The sequence below is a fragment of the Gallinula chloropus genome (assembly GCF_964237585.1).
Source record: "Gallinula chloropus genome assembly, chromosome: 23".
Lineage (NCBI taxonomy): Eukaryota > Metazoa > Chordata > Aves > Gruiformes > Rallidae > Gallinula > Gallinula chloropus.
Window position 1 is genome coordinate 3,703,023 of NC_140108.1, and position 13,557 is coordinate 3,716,579.

The following is a 13,557-nucleotide window of genomic DNA, read 5'->3' on the forward strand; positions in this document are numbered from 1 at the left end:
GAGTACACAGACACGCTCCTGCTTCCTCCTCTTTGCGTGCACAGCTGACTTAGCAGCAGTAAAGCTCAAGGTTCCCCGAAGATTTAGGAAATAATAGAGAACGTGTGGGGTTTGCTAAAGGCTGTGGATGGCTGTGAGTAATGTAGGCATCAAGGAAGGCATTCTCTCACCATGAGATAATGCCAATAAGGAAATGCCCCGAGCAGTTGATTTTAAAAGTGATGTCGGTGTATTCGTGAGATGTGTCAGACCTTTGGGAATGGGGTCAGTTGGTCTTTTGTTATTTATAGATCAGATCTTTGTCTCAAACTCAGATCACTCATGCTGTGTTAGCTCGTACAGCTTCTCCAAGGCAAGCCCCCGAGATCCAGCTTCATCCCCGGAATAGAAACCTTCTCCTTTCCCTTCCCCATCTTGCAGTTCACCTGACCCTGACTCTGCTTATCTCAGCTCCATGGACAGGTAGCTGCACACACCCGTGATGGTGTGCATTTCACTGGGGCCTTAAAACACCTTCTGTGCACAAACTGTGTAATCTGTTGGATCCTCATGTTAGGGGCTAACTGCAGTGCTGTGGGTGATGCCCTCATAACAGGTGACCTTTGCAGGAGAGCTCACGCTGCTCTGCTGGGGGCTTGTGTTACATCATCACAGGGAGGGAGACCTGGTACATGGATATTCTCTCCAGAATTCTCAAAAGTGTGTCAGCAAACAGTGGAGAGCTTGGCTGGCTGCTTTTGGTGGGTTATGTGGTTCCTGTGAGCTCCTTCAGCAGTGCCTGCACTGCCATCAGTCAGTGGCCAGGCCCATGTCTGCATCCTTGGTGTGGGGACCCAGCTGGTGCCTGCCCAGGTACCTCTTCTGCTCTGAGAGCTGGGGTAAAGCAAACCCATGAGAGAGGGTGTGAGAAGCCAAGTGCAGCAGCAAGTCTGGAGCAGGCTGCCTGCTTGTTGTTACGTGTGCCTCTGCTCCACACTGAGTAACACCTAATTACCAGTACCATCTGAGACAGAAAGGTGAGCGCAGAGGAGAGCTGGGCGATGCTTCCAGCTGCTGCCCTCCAAGGCAGGAAAAGGTGAGCTGAGGGCAAAGTGACTGAGGTGAAGTAGCTCCCTGATGTTGTTCACTTCATCAGATTATTGTAAAATCAGTGCATCTGCTCCCCAAGTGCCTCTGGAAGCTGCTGCTGAGGATGGCACAGGTAGTGTGGGAAAGATATGGGCATCTCCTGACTCTCTAGGAGAGGCTGTGGTGGGAGGGATGTCTGCCTGAATAACTCTGTGGAGCTCTTCGAGCCTTTGAGGTGAAGGCTCTAAAGGAAAACAAAGGGTGTGGAGGCATTTTGACCGCCCAAAGTGACCTTTCTTATTTCCTCACTTGGGTTCCAAGCCAGAGCCAGCCTGAGGCATGTACCAATGTTCCTAATCCTGGAGGAAGGGAGGGCTTCTGAGCTAGCAGAGAGGGGGTCTAAGGCATCCTCTTCTCCAGCCTCTTCCTTGCCCCATTGTACCTGCTGAGTCCTGTCTGCACTGGCTGTGAGGGGAGTGTGCAATAACAGGGCCTCTGATGTCTCCAGGGTGTTCATGCAGGGGCTGTGCAATGCAGGCAGGAGATGAAGCAATGCCTTGGGGTTTTTCCTTCCAACACTTCCCAGCACCCTTCTGCACCCCAAGTCTCTAACCTGTAGAGCCAGGCAGTAGTGGTGCTACTTTACCCAGGGCCAGTCGCCTTCGGCCATCCAGCGTGTCCCTCTCTTGGTTCCTCTCCTTCCTTCCAGTCTCTTAATTTCTTAAAACTGCTGAATTGGCTTCAACAAACTGGTACCAGAAAGATAAAGTCACTAAATCCCACACGTGCTCATCTTGATGGATTTTAATTAACCTTCTCCCTGCAGCCCTGCTCTGTAATCCAGGCTAATTGCTGCAGGGATTAAAGCCTGGCACTGCCCTTCAGGCAGACAGCAAATCCCAGCAGCATATCTGCTGCTTCCAGCTGGGATCCATCTCCTCCTCCTCAGCCTTTCAGAGGAGATAAACTGTCTCTGTACTGAACAGTTAGTAATTTGCAGGGCTGTGGGTGCCACTTTTTTCCCTCTGACACGGAGCTCTAGTTTGGGATAAATCATCATAGCTCTTCCTGAAGGATCCATGCATGGCCAGGGAGTGCTGCAGCCATCTCCTCACACCCTCCTCTTTCCTGGGTCTTGCATTCATCTTCCCTACATCAGATTACAGCATGACATGGTCCATGTAGTCGGTGTTGGAGGTCTGGTGGATTGTTTCTGTCCGGGGAAGAGCCTGATAGGAGCATCAGCTATTTCTCATGTTTATGACCTGAACTCTGGTTTCCTCATGCTGCAGGAAGTTTCTCTATGCAATAAGCCCAGTCCCACTCCCAGGCTCTCACTGCATTCGGTTTCCGTGTCTGCTGTGGTGGACTTTGGCCGGTACCCACTGCCCTACCCGCACCAGCACAGCAGAACCCCCCCTCCCGACACATGGGCTTGGCATGTACCATCCCACAGCTCTGGGCTGCTTGGTCCAGCTGCCCTCCTTGGAAGGGAAGTCTGTATGCTGCTAATTTTTTCTTTGATTCTTAATTTCAACCAGACTTTGTCAGCTCTCCAGTAGGAAAATAACCTCAGCGCTCCACAAACCGCATCTCACGAAGCCTCACGTAGATTTTTGGGTCTTTGTACTGCCAAGACGTGCACCAGGGGCAATGTGAGCCTTTGCAGGGATGCTGTGCCTTGGCCCTGCTGCTGCACAGTCTGTATTCCTGGGTGGGTCACTCCCTGGTGAGCCCTGTGCACGCCTGGGCAGGTCAGAGATGCTGCCACTGCTGCTGGTCCCCACTAGAAAAACATGATCCCCCCCCATCAGAGAGCCAGGCAGTGGAGAGAGTGTCCACCCAGGAGCTGCCTCTTCTCTCTGTGTTCACGCCAGGGCATGGATTTGTTTGGGCAAACTGCATGGGTGTGTTAATTCCAGAGACACAAAGCTGAGATTTCCTGGGGGGCAGCACCTCTGCTGCCCTCCTGTCAGTGTGCAGAGGATGTGGGGGGTACTTTGGTCATGTAGTACCCGACCAGAAATCTCTCTGTTGGCACAAGAGGAGAGAAATGAGGCTCCAGAAGGAAAAATGGGCTGTAGTGGGTTCTGTGGGGACTGTGCACAGGGAAGGTGATGGGGCGTGAGGGGGGACCAGCTGCCTCCCCAGCCAGTGTGGGATGGGGAGGGGGCTCAGCAGTGGGGACAGCCCTCAGCAATTACTGAGATTTAGAGGGTGAAAAATACCAAGAAAGAAGAGGGGACATTTAGAGAGGAGATGTTTAATTACTGAGTGTGAGTAATGGGGTGAAAGTGAGAAGTTAGCTCAGCACATCCCTCACTTGTTTGGACAGTGACTCCTGTGGTTTCAGATTGGGGTTGAAGGGAGCAATGGGATAGTCATTTAAGTCCAGACCAAAAAAACCTTCACCATTCTGCAGAAAACCTTCCCAAAGCCCAGTTTTCCTGTTCTTGACCAAATTCAAAATAGAAAATGCTGGTCCTCATTGAAGTGCAAGTGTGACATGTCCTGCAGAACAGACATTCCAGTGTTGCTTTTAGAAGGAGCAGTGATTATTCCTCACCAGCATTTTCCAATGGAAAAGAAATGCTCTGCCAGAAAATTACAGAGCAGCTTTACTGAAGGCAAGTGCTTGTGCTTTCTGGGAGTAATAATAATAATAATAATACACAATAACTGTTTATTCATTCATCCAACAGTCCCATCTTTAGTTTGTACTATCTTTCTAGTTCTCCTTGAGCATCCAGCATTTCCTAGAGACACCATCCATCCCATGCTCATTGAAACACATTCCTGGTTTCACACTTTTGGACAATCCAAGGGCTTTTCCACGTGCTGTGCCTGTGCTGGGGGCTCAATACATCAGCCAGACTTTGCTTTGGGTTTGTGTCACAGTGTGTTTTCTCTACCCTTGAGAAGCTGGTTTGGGTTGGGGTCACCCTGTGCAGCATTTTTGAGCTTATAAATGTTCATCTTCCTTTCTTGAAAAATCAATTATCTTGGGGAAAACAGGAAGAAAATATCAAAACCTTTTAAAATGCCCAGAGGAAGAACCAATGAGCAGAGGCTTTTAATTACACAAATTACCTTTTTCTGTAGAGTTAATGAAGGCTGCAGCCACAGTGGGAGCTCAGAGGAGGGAGCCTTGCGTGGCCATTGCAGAAGCCAAGGATGTGGGTTCACAGGACATCACGAGGATGAGAAGGGCAGAGAGCCATTTCCCTGTGCTCTGACCCTGAGGTTTGGACTTCCAAGGCCGTGAGAAGTCTTTAAATGAACAGGATTCTAGGAAAAAAACCTGCTTTTATTACCAGGGCATCGCTCAGAAACAAGCAGGCACCCCCATCCCCACCGTGCCTCCCTGACCCAGTCCATTTGCTTTCCCACTAGCAGATTTTGTTGGCAATTACTCTGATGACTGTAAAATTAACCTAATTCACGTAAAATTTTAGCACCAGCTTCAGTGAAGGCTGCGTTTCCCTTTTCCCCTGTGGTTTGTGGTGCACTTGGCCCCTCAGTGAGAGCCGCTGCCGTTCAACCCCTCGGAGCAGGCTGGGCGATGCTCCAGGCACGGTGCAGGGGTGAGGCTGGAGCAGGTTTTTTGCTTGCAAAGACACAGTCTGGGGCAACACCCTGTGTGATTCATTGAGGAAGTGTTTCTTTATCTCGTTAGTAACAGTCATTGATGGAGCCGTGCTGCTTCCTTGGCTCAGCCTGGTGTCGTCCCGCTGCTTCCCTGTGCCAGAGGGGGAAGAGTTGTGTGTGCTGAAGGTGCCTTCACAGAACACCACAGGAGGGGTGCAGAAACACCAGCAGACCCACAGCTGTTGGGGTTTTCTCTCTGTGGAAGAAGGAATTGCTGGGTGGCTGCTTTGCTGTCAGTGTGGACGTGGTCTGGTTCATCCCCACAGGGCTGGTTGATCCTCCCCAGGCTGGAAGGCAGAGCAGGGGGGCAGGTGTGGGCACATCCAAACGGCAGGAATCAAGGAACTGCGGCTATATCCACAGAGATCTCTATTGGTTCTAATTATAGCCAAATGGAGGAGTCTTGCATCTCAGGAACATGAACCTGCCTGTGATGAGCTTCTGGTGCACATCTTGGTTTGCCCCATGTAGCTGGATGCTCCAAGAGTTTGTCTTCTTGGTCCTGGGAGTTATTCCCAGTGCTCAAAGGCTATTTAAGGTCTGAAACAGGGATGGATCTCCCTTTCTGTAACACCCTGCCATCCACCTCCCTGGGTTTGAGTCTTGGATAACAACGTGAACCAGGAACTTTTTACCAGCTCCCATTTCAGGTCCTGCAAGATTGCTCTGTGCTTGGCAGAAGATCCTTCTGGCTCAGAGACTGCCTTTGTTTGAGGGCTGTAGTTGTACTGATGGATGTGGGCTTGCACAGCTTCATTGGCTGGGTGGATTCCTGGTTGCCTTGGCACTCCAGGGCTTGCTGTGGTCATGGAGCTGGGAGGTGAGGGCTGGGGACCTGCTGTCAGTATGTCAAGCTGGACCCCATCCTGTTAAGTATGGTGTAATGATGAGCAAATCCTTGCTGATCATACAGCTATCTGCTGGGATAGCTTGCTCCAGGTATTACCATGTGTCCTTTCTCCTCTCCAGGCCACACAGCCATTCTGAGCACAGCTTGTCACCCCAGGTTTCACCACAATTCAGCACCTGGTCAAGTGAGCTCCTGGCTGAAGTGGTGTGAAAGGTGTTAAATGCTTTGCAGAGGAGTGGGTCTTGGGTCTGTAATGTGAGGTGTTTGCTCCCACCATCCATGTAAGTAATGAATGGGCTGGCCCAGCATATTTGCAACAGGTAAATAAGAATGAGGAAGAGTCAAACTTTAATGGATCCATCATCTTGGAGCAATCAGGAAAAGTGACTGCTGCGAGGTGAAGAAGATGAACGATGGTTTCTGCCAACTGACAAATGAGATGTGTGTGTTTCCTGATTGCATGCTTGTCCTTGAAATCTCTTAAATAGCCTGATTGATTAAACATAATGAAATGGCAAATCTCCTTCCTTCTGCATTCATTCCTCAAATCTGGAGTCAGTGAGCCGTGGATAAATAACCCTGACTTCAGGTACTGCTGTACCCACTTCTCTGAACCTCTTTTCCCTTCTTCCCTTTGCTTTTGCAGATGTTGATGAGTGCCAGGTCCTCAACGGGGGCTGCCAGCACGGGTGTGTGAACACCCTTGGGTCTTATTACTGTGAGTGCAAGCCAGGCTTTCGCCTGCACACAGATGGCAGGACCTGCATTGGTAAGTCATAGTTTTAAATGTCTTGACACTCTCTGATCCCTTGTAGCCCTTTTCCTGCTGTAAGTGTGTGGCTTTGTACACGAAGTGTGTACCTTGTCTTACCTGCTCACACCCATCCTCCGTGCAGGGAGCTGGAGGGGATGGTGAGGGGTGGCTCCTTTGTTTCTCAGGATCCTGGCAGTCTTCCCTGACACGTGTCAGTTATTGGGTTCACAACATTTGCTGTTCTTCAGTGTGGGCCCGTACAAATTTGGCTTCTTTTGCAGTTCCTTAGCTTCATCAGGTTCAGGAGAAGCAACTCAGTGTGCTTTGGTGCCTCTGTTTTTGACACAGGGTGTACAGAGTACAGCATTTTGGGAGCTAAAACATCAGCCAGGTTGTGGAAAGGCTCGAGCTGGTCTTTGGTTTTAGTCCATTTCTCTGCTCCTGGGGATGGCCCAGGGTATGACAAGTGGCAATAAGCATGGCTCCTGTGGAGCTGTGGCCACAATAATCTCAAAACCTCCTTCCCTGGGACGTTGGTCATGGGTCTGCTTGGACGATGCGTGCCCAGACGTTACGATTGCGATGCCAGGTCTGGCTCACAGTTGATTTCTGGGCCAATTCCTTGAAATACTGTTGTTTGCCTGCCCCAGGCTAGAGGCTCCAAGACCCTGGGGTGGAGCTTGGAGCCTGCCTTCCAGCATCTGCTGTTGTTTTTATTAAACCACTTCTCCCTCACAGCTTTACTTGACACGTTTTTCCATTTTTTGAGGGGTATTTTCATACAAGTGGAAAGAATTCCCAGGCGCTGGTGTTACACAGGCCCTTTGCTGGTTTCTCTCAGGAAACGGTCGCGTTCCAAAGCTGCTAAAAATGACTGTGGGAGCTGGTGTGCTCCGGCTGGGAATGGCAGTGTGAGCAGGGAAAAGGCCATCTAAGGAAGTGGTACCCACCATGCCCAGAGCAACGCAGACAGCACATCCCTCTGACTGGCCCTGCTATGTAACCATACTCTGACAAGGGCAGTGAGATGTGTGCTTGGGGTGCCCTGTACTGCGCTGGGTAAATCCCAGAGCAAAAGGATCACAAGTTAAGGGAAGAGCCAGTCCTTCCCAGCCTGTTCTAGCACTGAACACGTGAACTGCATCCATGTGTGGGCATTGCTGCTGCTGGCATGTGTGTGCCTGTGTGATCTGTCATCTAATAACTGTCTCTGCAGTATGTAGTTGTCTCTTTTGTGGTGCAGAGTGACCCAGCTGCCTCTGCCTCCTCGGATGAAACACGAGGCAGGCGTGGGGAAGCTCTGCTCTCCTCAGCATGGTCAGCCCCAGGAGGTGGAAGAATTCCCGAAGCACCAAAGGGCTCCCCGTGGGGAGGAATCACATGTTTCAGAGTGATTTCCATCCTTTGCTTTCATTCTTTGGGCTTCCCTGTTTGTGTGGCTGCAATGGGCAGAGAGCATCACTGCTGGGATGCAGGGAGGCAGGGCTCCCCTGCTCTGTGCTGCTTGTGCTGAGTGCTGCGAACCTGCTTTGCATTGAACTCTGAGCCAGTGCTTGCCATAATGAGCAGGGTGTTGGAATCTGTCTGCCAGGATTAAGGGGGCTCTATCCTGAAACCTGATCTACTACGGAGTAACCCAGATGGGTTCTGGGAGCTCTGGAGAGGGGAGCTGGCAGGATCCCTCAGCCTGTACCCTTGTGATGCTCAAAGTACCCGGGAAAGTAGATGCAGACCAGGCAGGGTTAGTGAAAACTCTCACCACATCATTACCCAGTGCTGTTTCTAAACTAACAACAGAGCAGACCCAAAAATCTGGCTTTTCTCACCTCAGGGCTGGTGGCTTTTGTTCTTCACACCTTCATGACAGAAGCGTGTGTGAGTGTCTACATACATCACGCCTTCCTAAGCGCTCTTTACTCCCCTACTAAGCCAGTTGTGCAGAGGGGTGGAAGTGAGCTCATTTTTCTTGTAAATGCTCAGAAGAGAGCCCAGACTTGGAGGTTACTCCTCTGTGGGGGCTCTGGCTGCCCTCTGTGCACCCGTGGGTGTAGGGGGCCACGTGTCATGACTGCCCTGCTCGATGCTTGTTCCCTGGAGAACAGCTCTGTGCCCCCATGGGTTCCCTGGGTGGCTCTTGGTGCTGGAGCCCAGCACCTGACCTCCCCTGTCACAGCTCAGCAGCCCAGTGTGTGACATGGCTGGAGTTCACACGACTCCTGTTTGGTACATACAGGCTGTAAGTACCCTTGGAACGAGCCAAGCCCACAATGGAGCCCAGGCAAGGGGAGGCCTTCAAGGGGATGCTCTCAGGGTGTGGTGGTGGGATGCTCTCCCGGATGGGGAGCCCGTGAGCCTGGCAGGGGTGTGTGGGGCAGCCAGTGGCTTTTCCATGTGTGCAGTCATCCTGGGCCCTGGAGTGTGCGCTCGCTTTCTGTGGTGCTTTCACACGTACCCACAAGTGGCTCTTTCCTCTAGTGCTCGGTCTCTGTAAATATTTACACTGTGAAGTCAGAGGCTCTGCTCTGACTTGATCCTGGGCGTCGGGTGGTTGTTGAGGCAGCGTTCCTGCCCGGAGTTACCTGGGAGTTAACGGGCAGCAGCAAAGGCAGCGGCCTCACTCAACACCCCCTCCCTCTGCACTCCGATTCTCCTGTTGCAGGAGTGTTTTCCCAGGGCATTTTACACCTCTAAATGCTGAGCTGTGACAGGAAGGGAGAGCAGCAGGCTGAGTGCAGCACGAGCATCTGTCAAACTGTGGGGGTGTTGGGGGGGGGTGTAATGGGTCTCCCCAGGAGTGGAGCATCTCTTTGTGCCTTGGAGGCTGGGTGCTGTGTAGAAAGGAGACGTGGCAGCCTGTCCACGTGGGTACAGACGGACAGTTGAGCTTCTACCTGGCAATGAGCTGCTTTGTAGCTGTTGTGTTGGTTGGTGCTGTATCTGAGGATGGGTTGTGGCATGTGGCACAGCGGGGGCTGCAGCGTGATGCTGAGCAGGTCTAAGAGGGGTGTCCATCCAGGATGTTATCCTGTGGCATTGGGGCCAAGGCCTTGCAGTGCCTGGCAGCTGCTTTCTCGAGCTGATTTGCTTAGGGTGACTGGAGCCCCCTTTCCTCGTGCCTGTGAAGTTCCAGGCACCAACTTGTCTTGCAGCTGAGATTTATTTTTTTCCCTTGCATGGTCCTTGGGGATTGGGTACAGCGATCGAGGCTGTTTCCCTTCAAGCCAGGACATCCTGTAATCCTGCTGAACAGGTACAAGTCAGCACTGTTGAAACAGGGGGAAAAGATGCCCTGAAATAAGAGGAATCAGACAGGAATAGAGAGAGATGGAGGCAGGGAGGCTCTTCCATCCATCCCGCTCTGATCCGGAGCGCATTGAGGCAGGGAAGTGACTGCTGGAGATGTGAGCCAGGGCTGTTGGGGGGGGGGGGGTTGCAGCTCCGAGCTGAGCCAGCCATGGGGATTGGCTGTAGGATGCTGCTGGCAGCCCCAGTGAGCGCCAGTGCAGGCCAGAAAGCGTTTTGGAGGCAGAAAAAGGCTGTTGCCATGAAGTTTCTAGTTAAGGTCTGTGAAACCACAGATCTAATTCTTTAAATGTTTTCCAATCACCACAAAGCCCACAAAGGCTTCAGCTGAGGAGCAGCAGAGCCGGCAGCTCTCCCGGATGGAGGCTGGGGGCTGTTCCCCCCCCCCACACCTCCCCAGTGCAGGGCTGGGGAGGAACTCAGCTCCCAGGGGGCCTCAGGGTGATCCCCCCCTTCCCCCCAGCTGGCTGAACTGCTGTTGCATGCTTGGGATGGAAAGTCACAGGCTCTGCTTCTGAAGATGCCAAGGAACTGGACAGGCGATACAAATCTTCCGGGACTTTCTCATGTTGGCTCTGCACCCAGGGCAGTTGTTTGCACCCTCATGCTCAGTATTGAGGTGTAGTACAGAGAGACATGCACATGAGCTTTCAGGAGTTACTTAGCACCTTGAAGAGCAGTTCCATACGATGTGTGGGGCAGTTCTATAGGGATAGCTGTTCAGGGAAGCACTCGCAGTTTGTAGGGCTGGAAGAAGTGTGGTGTAAAAGGCTTTTCCTTCCAGGGTGTTGGTACCTTCCACAGTGTAACCAGAGCCTGGCTACGTGCACAGGCTGAGCAGGGATCTTAAATCTCATCTTTGACACTGCCTGGAGAATCGAGGGCAGTGATAGCAGCAGAATCCCAGCGTCCTCTCGCACTCACGCCTTGGGACCCCTTCCTTGGCTGGCTCTGTGTTTACCCTCATCGATTGCCACAGGAGCAAGGGGCTCCAAGGAGAGGAGGAAAGCTCATGGCCAAGCACTGAGCGTTTAGCTTGAGGCTGGGAGAAAGCCTGGCTGTCAGGAGCCCACCATGGGCTGCATCCTGCAGATGCTCCTGCGTGATCAAAGAGACTGAGGCACCTCTGCAGGGGTCACTTGTACCAGGAACTGCACTCTGTGGCTCAGAAGAGCACAAAAATTGGCGTAAAGCCACCTTTCCCCTGTCCTGCTCTGTGTCTCTGAACCGCTGTTGATGCTTTGGGTCAGTTGTGCAAGGTTCTTCCAATGCACATAGCAAGTCACCAGGGGTTTAGTACCGAAGGCAGGGAGAGAGAAGAGTTTCCTACTGAAAGTGAAAGAGACCAAAAAGAGCCCTTGGACGTCCTGAGATCACCTCGCCCTTTATCAGAACCACATGGGCAGGAGGAGGAGGAAGCTGACATCTCCAGGTCCTTCTCCACTGCTTCAGCAGAGGGATGAACTCCAGTCCAAGGCAAGGAATTTCATCGGAGCCAGTTGCTTTTGTTGGCCCCCAGACTGGAGAGATGGTCTGTGTTAACACACAACATGTTTCTGGGAATCATCTGAGGTTAGCATAAATCAGTGTGGGATTACACCATGTTATCCCTGTTTATATTAAGAGCACTTCAAACGAAGAAATCTCCAATATAGCAGCGATTTATATAGGGAACAGGGCTGTGAAGGTTTGTGTGGGCTGGAGCCACGTTCACAGAGGTTGATGGATGCTCCATACACCCTTCGCAGAGGTTTTTAGTTTCTATCCATTGTGCACACCTCTCGCACGTTGCAGGTGATTTGCCCTTTTCTGGGGCAAGCAGTGGGGGTTTCTCAGCCCTTTCTTAGACTCCATGGCTGTGTGTGATGCTGCCAAAAGGGAATGGTGTGCTCAATTCCAGGCTCAGCTGCTTATGGGCCCCTTTAAACTATTAGCTTGCTGCTAATAGCTATTAGCTTGCTGTTATGTATGTCTGGAGGATCATAGACCTGCTTCCCATGTGCAACCAGCAGCAACAACATCCTTATCGCCCCTTTTTATCCCTTTCCTGGGCCCAAGAAGGTCCGGCTGTCAGAGCTTGCATCTTGCAGCAGCACTGCACGCCCTTCAGACGGAGGGGATGGGAGTAAGGTCCCTCTTGTAGACGATGAAATATCATCTGTGGAAAATCTGTCTGAGCTTTAATTACAAAAATCTGCGTGATGTACAAGCCGACACTGGACTTGGCAGCGTTGTCACAGAAATGTTAAGCTAGGAAAAGCATCTGGGAATGGAAATATTTTTAGAGCTGTTCTGTAAACAGAAAAAAAACCCCGGCATAATTAAAACAAGGCCAGCAATGAGCTCTGCTGGCTGTTACTCTGCAAGAAGCCAGCTAAGGAGACCCAGAATTAGAAGGCCCTTGCTTTGACAAAAAGACACCCAAAGCAACTGTAACATGTTTCATTTGTTTTGCCTTCTTATTCCTGATTCTTCAATTGAATTAGCTCGGATCCCAGGAAGCCTGCGGTGCTGTAGGAGCATCCCTGCCAGTTGGTGCTGTGGGATGCTATCGATTTGCTCTTTTCCTGTGTACGTGCCACACAGCCCATGGTGCCATCCATGTCCTCCCCACACAGAGATCTCTTGGCAGAGAAGGACTCAGGCTCCCATTGCCTGGAACGTACCCGCGGTGGCCAAGACAACAGTGTCCACAGGCCCCTTCGTCATCACGTGCAGTTGCTGAGTGGGGAGGCTGAAATTGGGCTTGAAGAGAGTGGTACAGTGAGCAAGCTGTGCTCCAAGGGAGGAAGGAAAACACTCTGCAGGAGCCCTGTGTTCTCACTGCATCGCCTTTACATCCTCTTAGCACCCTGTGAATGGCATCGGTTAATCACAGAGTGATAAGGGTCTGAAGGGACCTCTGGAGATCACCCAGTCCAACAACACCTCATCCATCGGTGAGCAGCTCCACACTCAGCTGCACCTTGGTCAAAGAGGGGAACAGGATCATGTGTACATCAGTCAGTGCCCATGCTCTGCACAGGATGCTTGCGGCGTCCAAGGGTTGCCGTGTGTGTGTGTGGAGCGTCTGGAGGTTCCTCAGCCTTTCAAGGAAGGGTTTGCTGTGGTGGGACTTCATCCTTACACACCTACCATGGGGTGTCGGGTGAGTATTGTGCTTCAGGGCAACCCAGAGACACCTCAGGCTTCTACATAGAAATAAGCCCTTTGGGAAGTCTGTTGTGCTCCCCTGATGGGATTTCCATCTGCCTGACTTTCTGATGATAAAAAAAAAAAGAGAACCTGGACTTTGTTTTTCCCCACTCCGAAAAGTCTTTTTTGAGTTATGCAAAGAGGACAGGGGTTTAGACTGGAAATCTGTACAAATAGCTGCATACTGGGAGGTTACTGTAGATGTAAGATGCGTTACTGGCCCGGTGCTTTTCCCATGTGAAGGAGAGAGCTTTGGCAGGCGTCAGCACGGCTTGCTTTATTTTCTCTTTCAAAAACCACCCCAGGAAGAGCAGGCGCGTTATGGATGGTGCTTTTGAATGCACGTTATTAAACACTCCAATATATCAAAGCAGTTTAAAATGACCACCCATCTCTGCTCCAGCCCGAGCGCCGTGACTCTGGCCCGTCACTTTTCAGGAACGTGGAGTATTCCTGTTGTTTCCTTCCAAATGGATTGAAGGAAACAATGTCAGCACAACGAACATAAACTGATAGTTCTCGCTCCAGCCATATGTTGTGCATGGCAAATGCTTCGAGCCTGTTAAGTCACTTTTATTCCCCCAAGTGCTGTTTAGTTAATTAGAGGCATGCAAGGGGAAGTTGGCCTTTGCAAGCTGGGAATGGGAGAGCTCCTCAGCTGAGTCACGGCACGGCTCTTACAGAGGAATTATTTGCAGGGATAAAGAGTAAATAAATGCAGTTGTGCCTTTTATTTTCC

The 13,557-nt window shown here is 51.4% G+C and overlaps 1 protein-coding gene across 1 annotated transcript in view; it reads left to right on the forward strand.

Moving 5' to 3' along the window:
* MEGF6 (multiple EGF like domains 6) overlaps window positions 1-13,557 on the forward strand; it is a gene marked incomplete at its 5' end in the record, with an annotated part of 66,682 nt that overhangs the window by 30,313 nt on the left and 22,812 nt on the right. Inside the window, one exon of the mRNA XM_084274735.1 lies at window positions 6,213-6,335. Within this exon, the coding sequence (XP_084130861.1) occupies window positions 6,213-6,335 (123 nt within the window). The remainder of the gene's footprint in view (window positions 1-6,212; window positions 6,336-13,557) is intronic.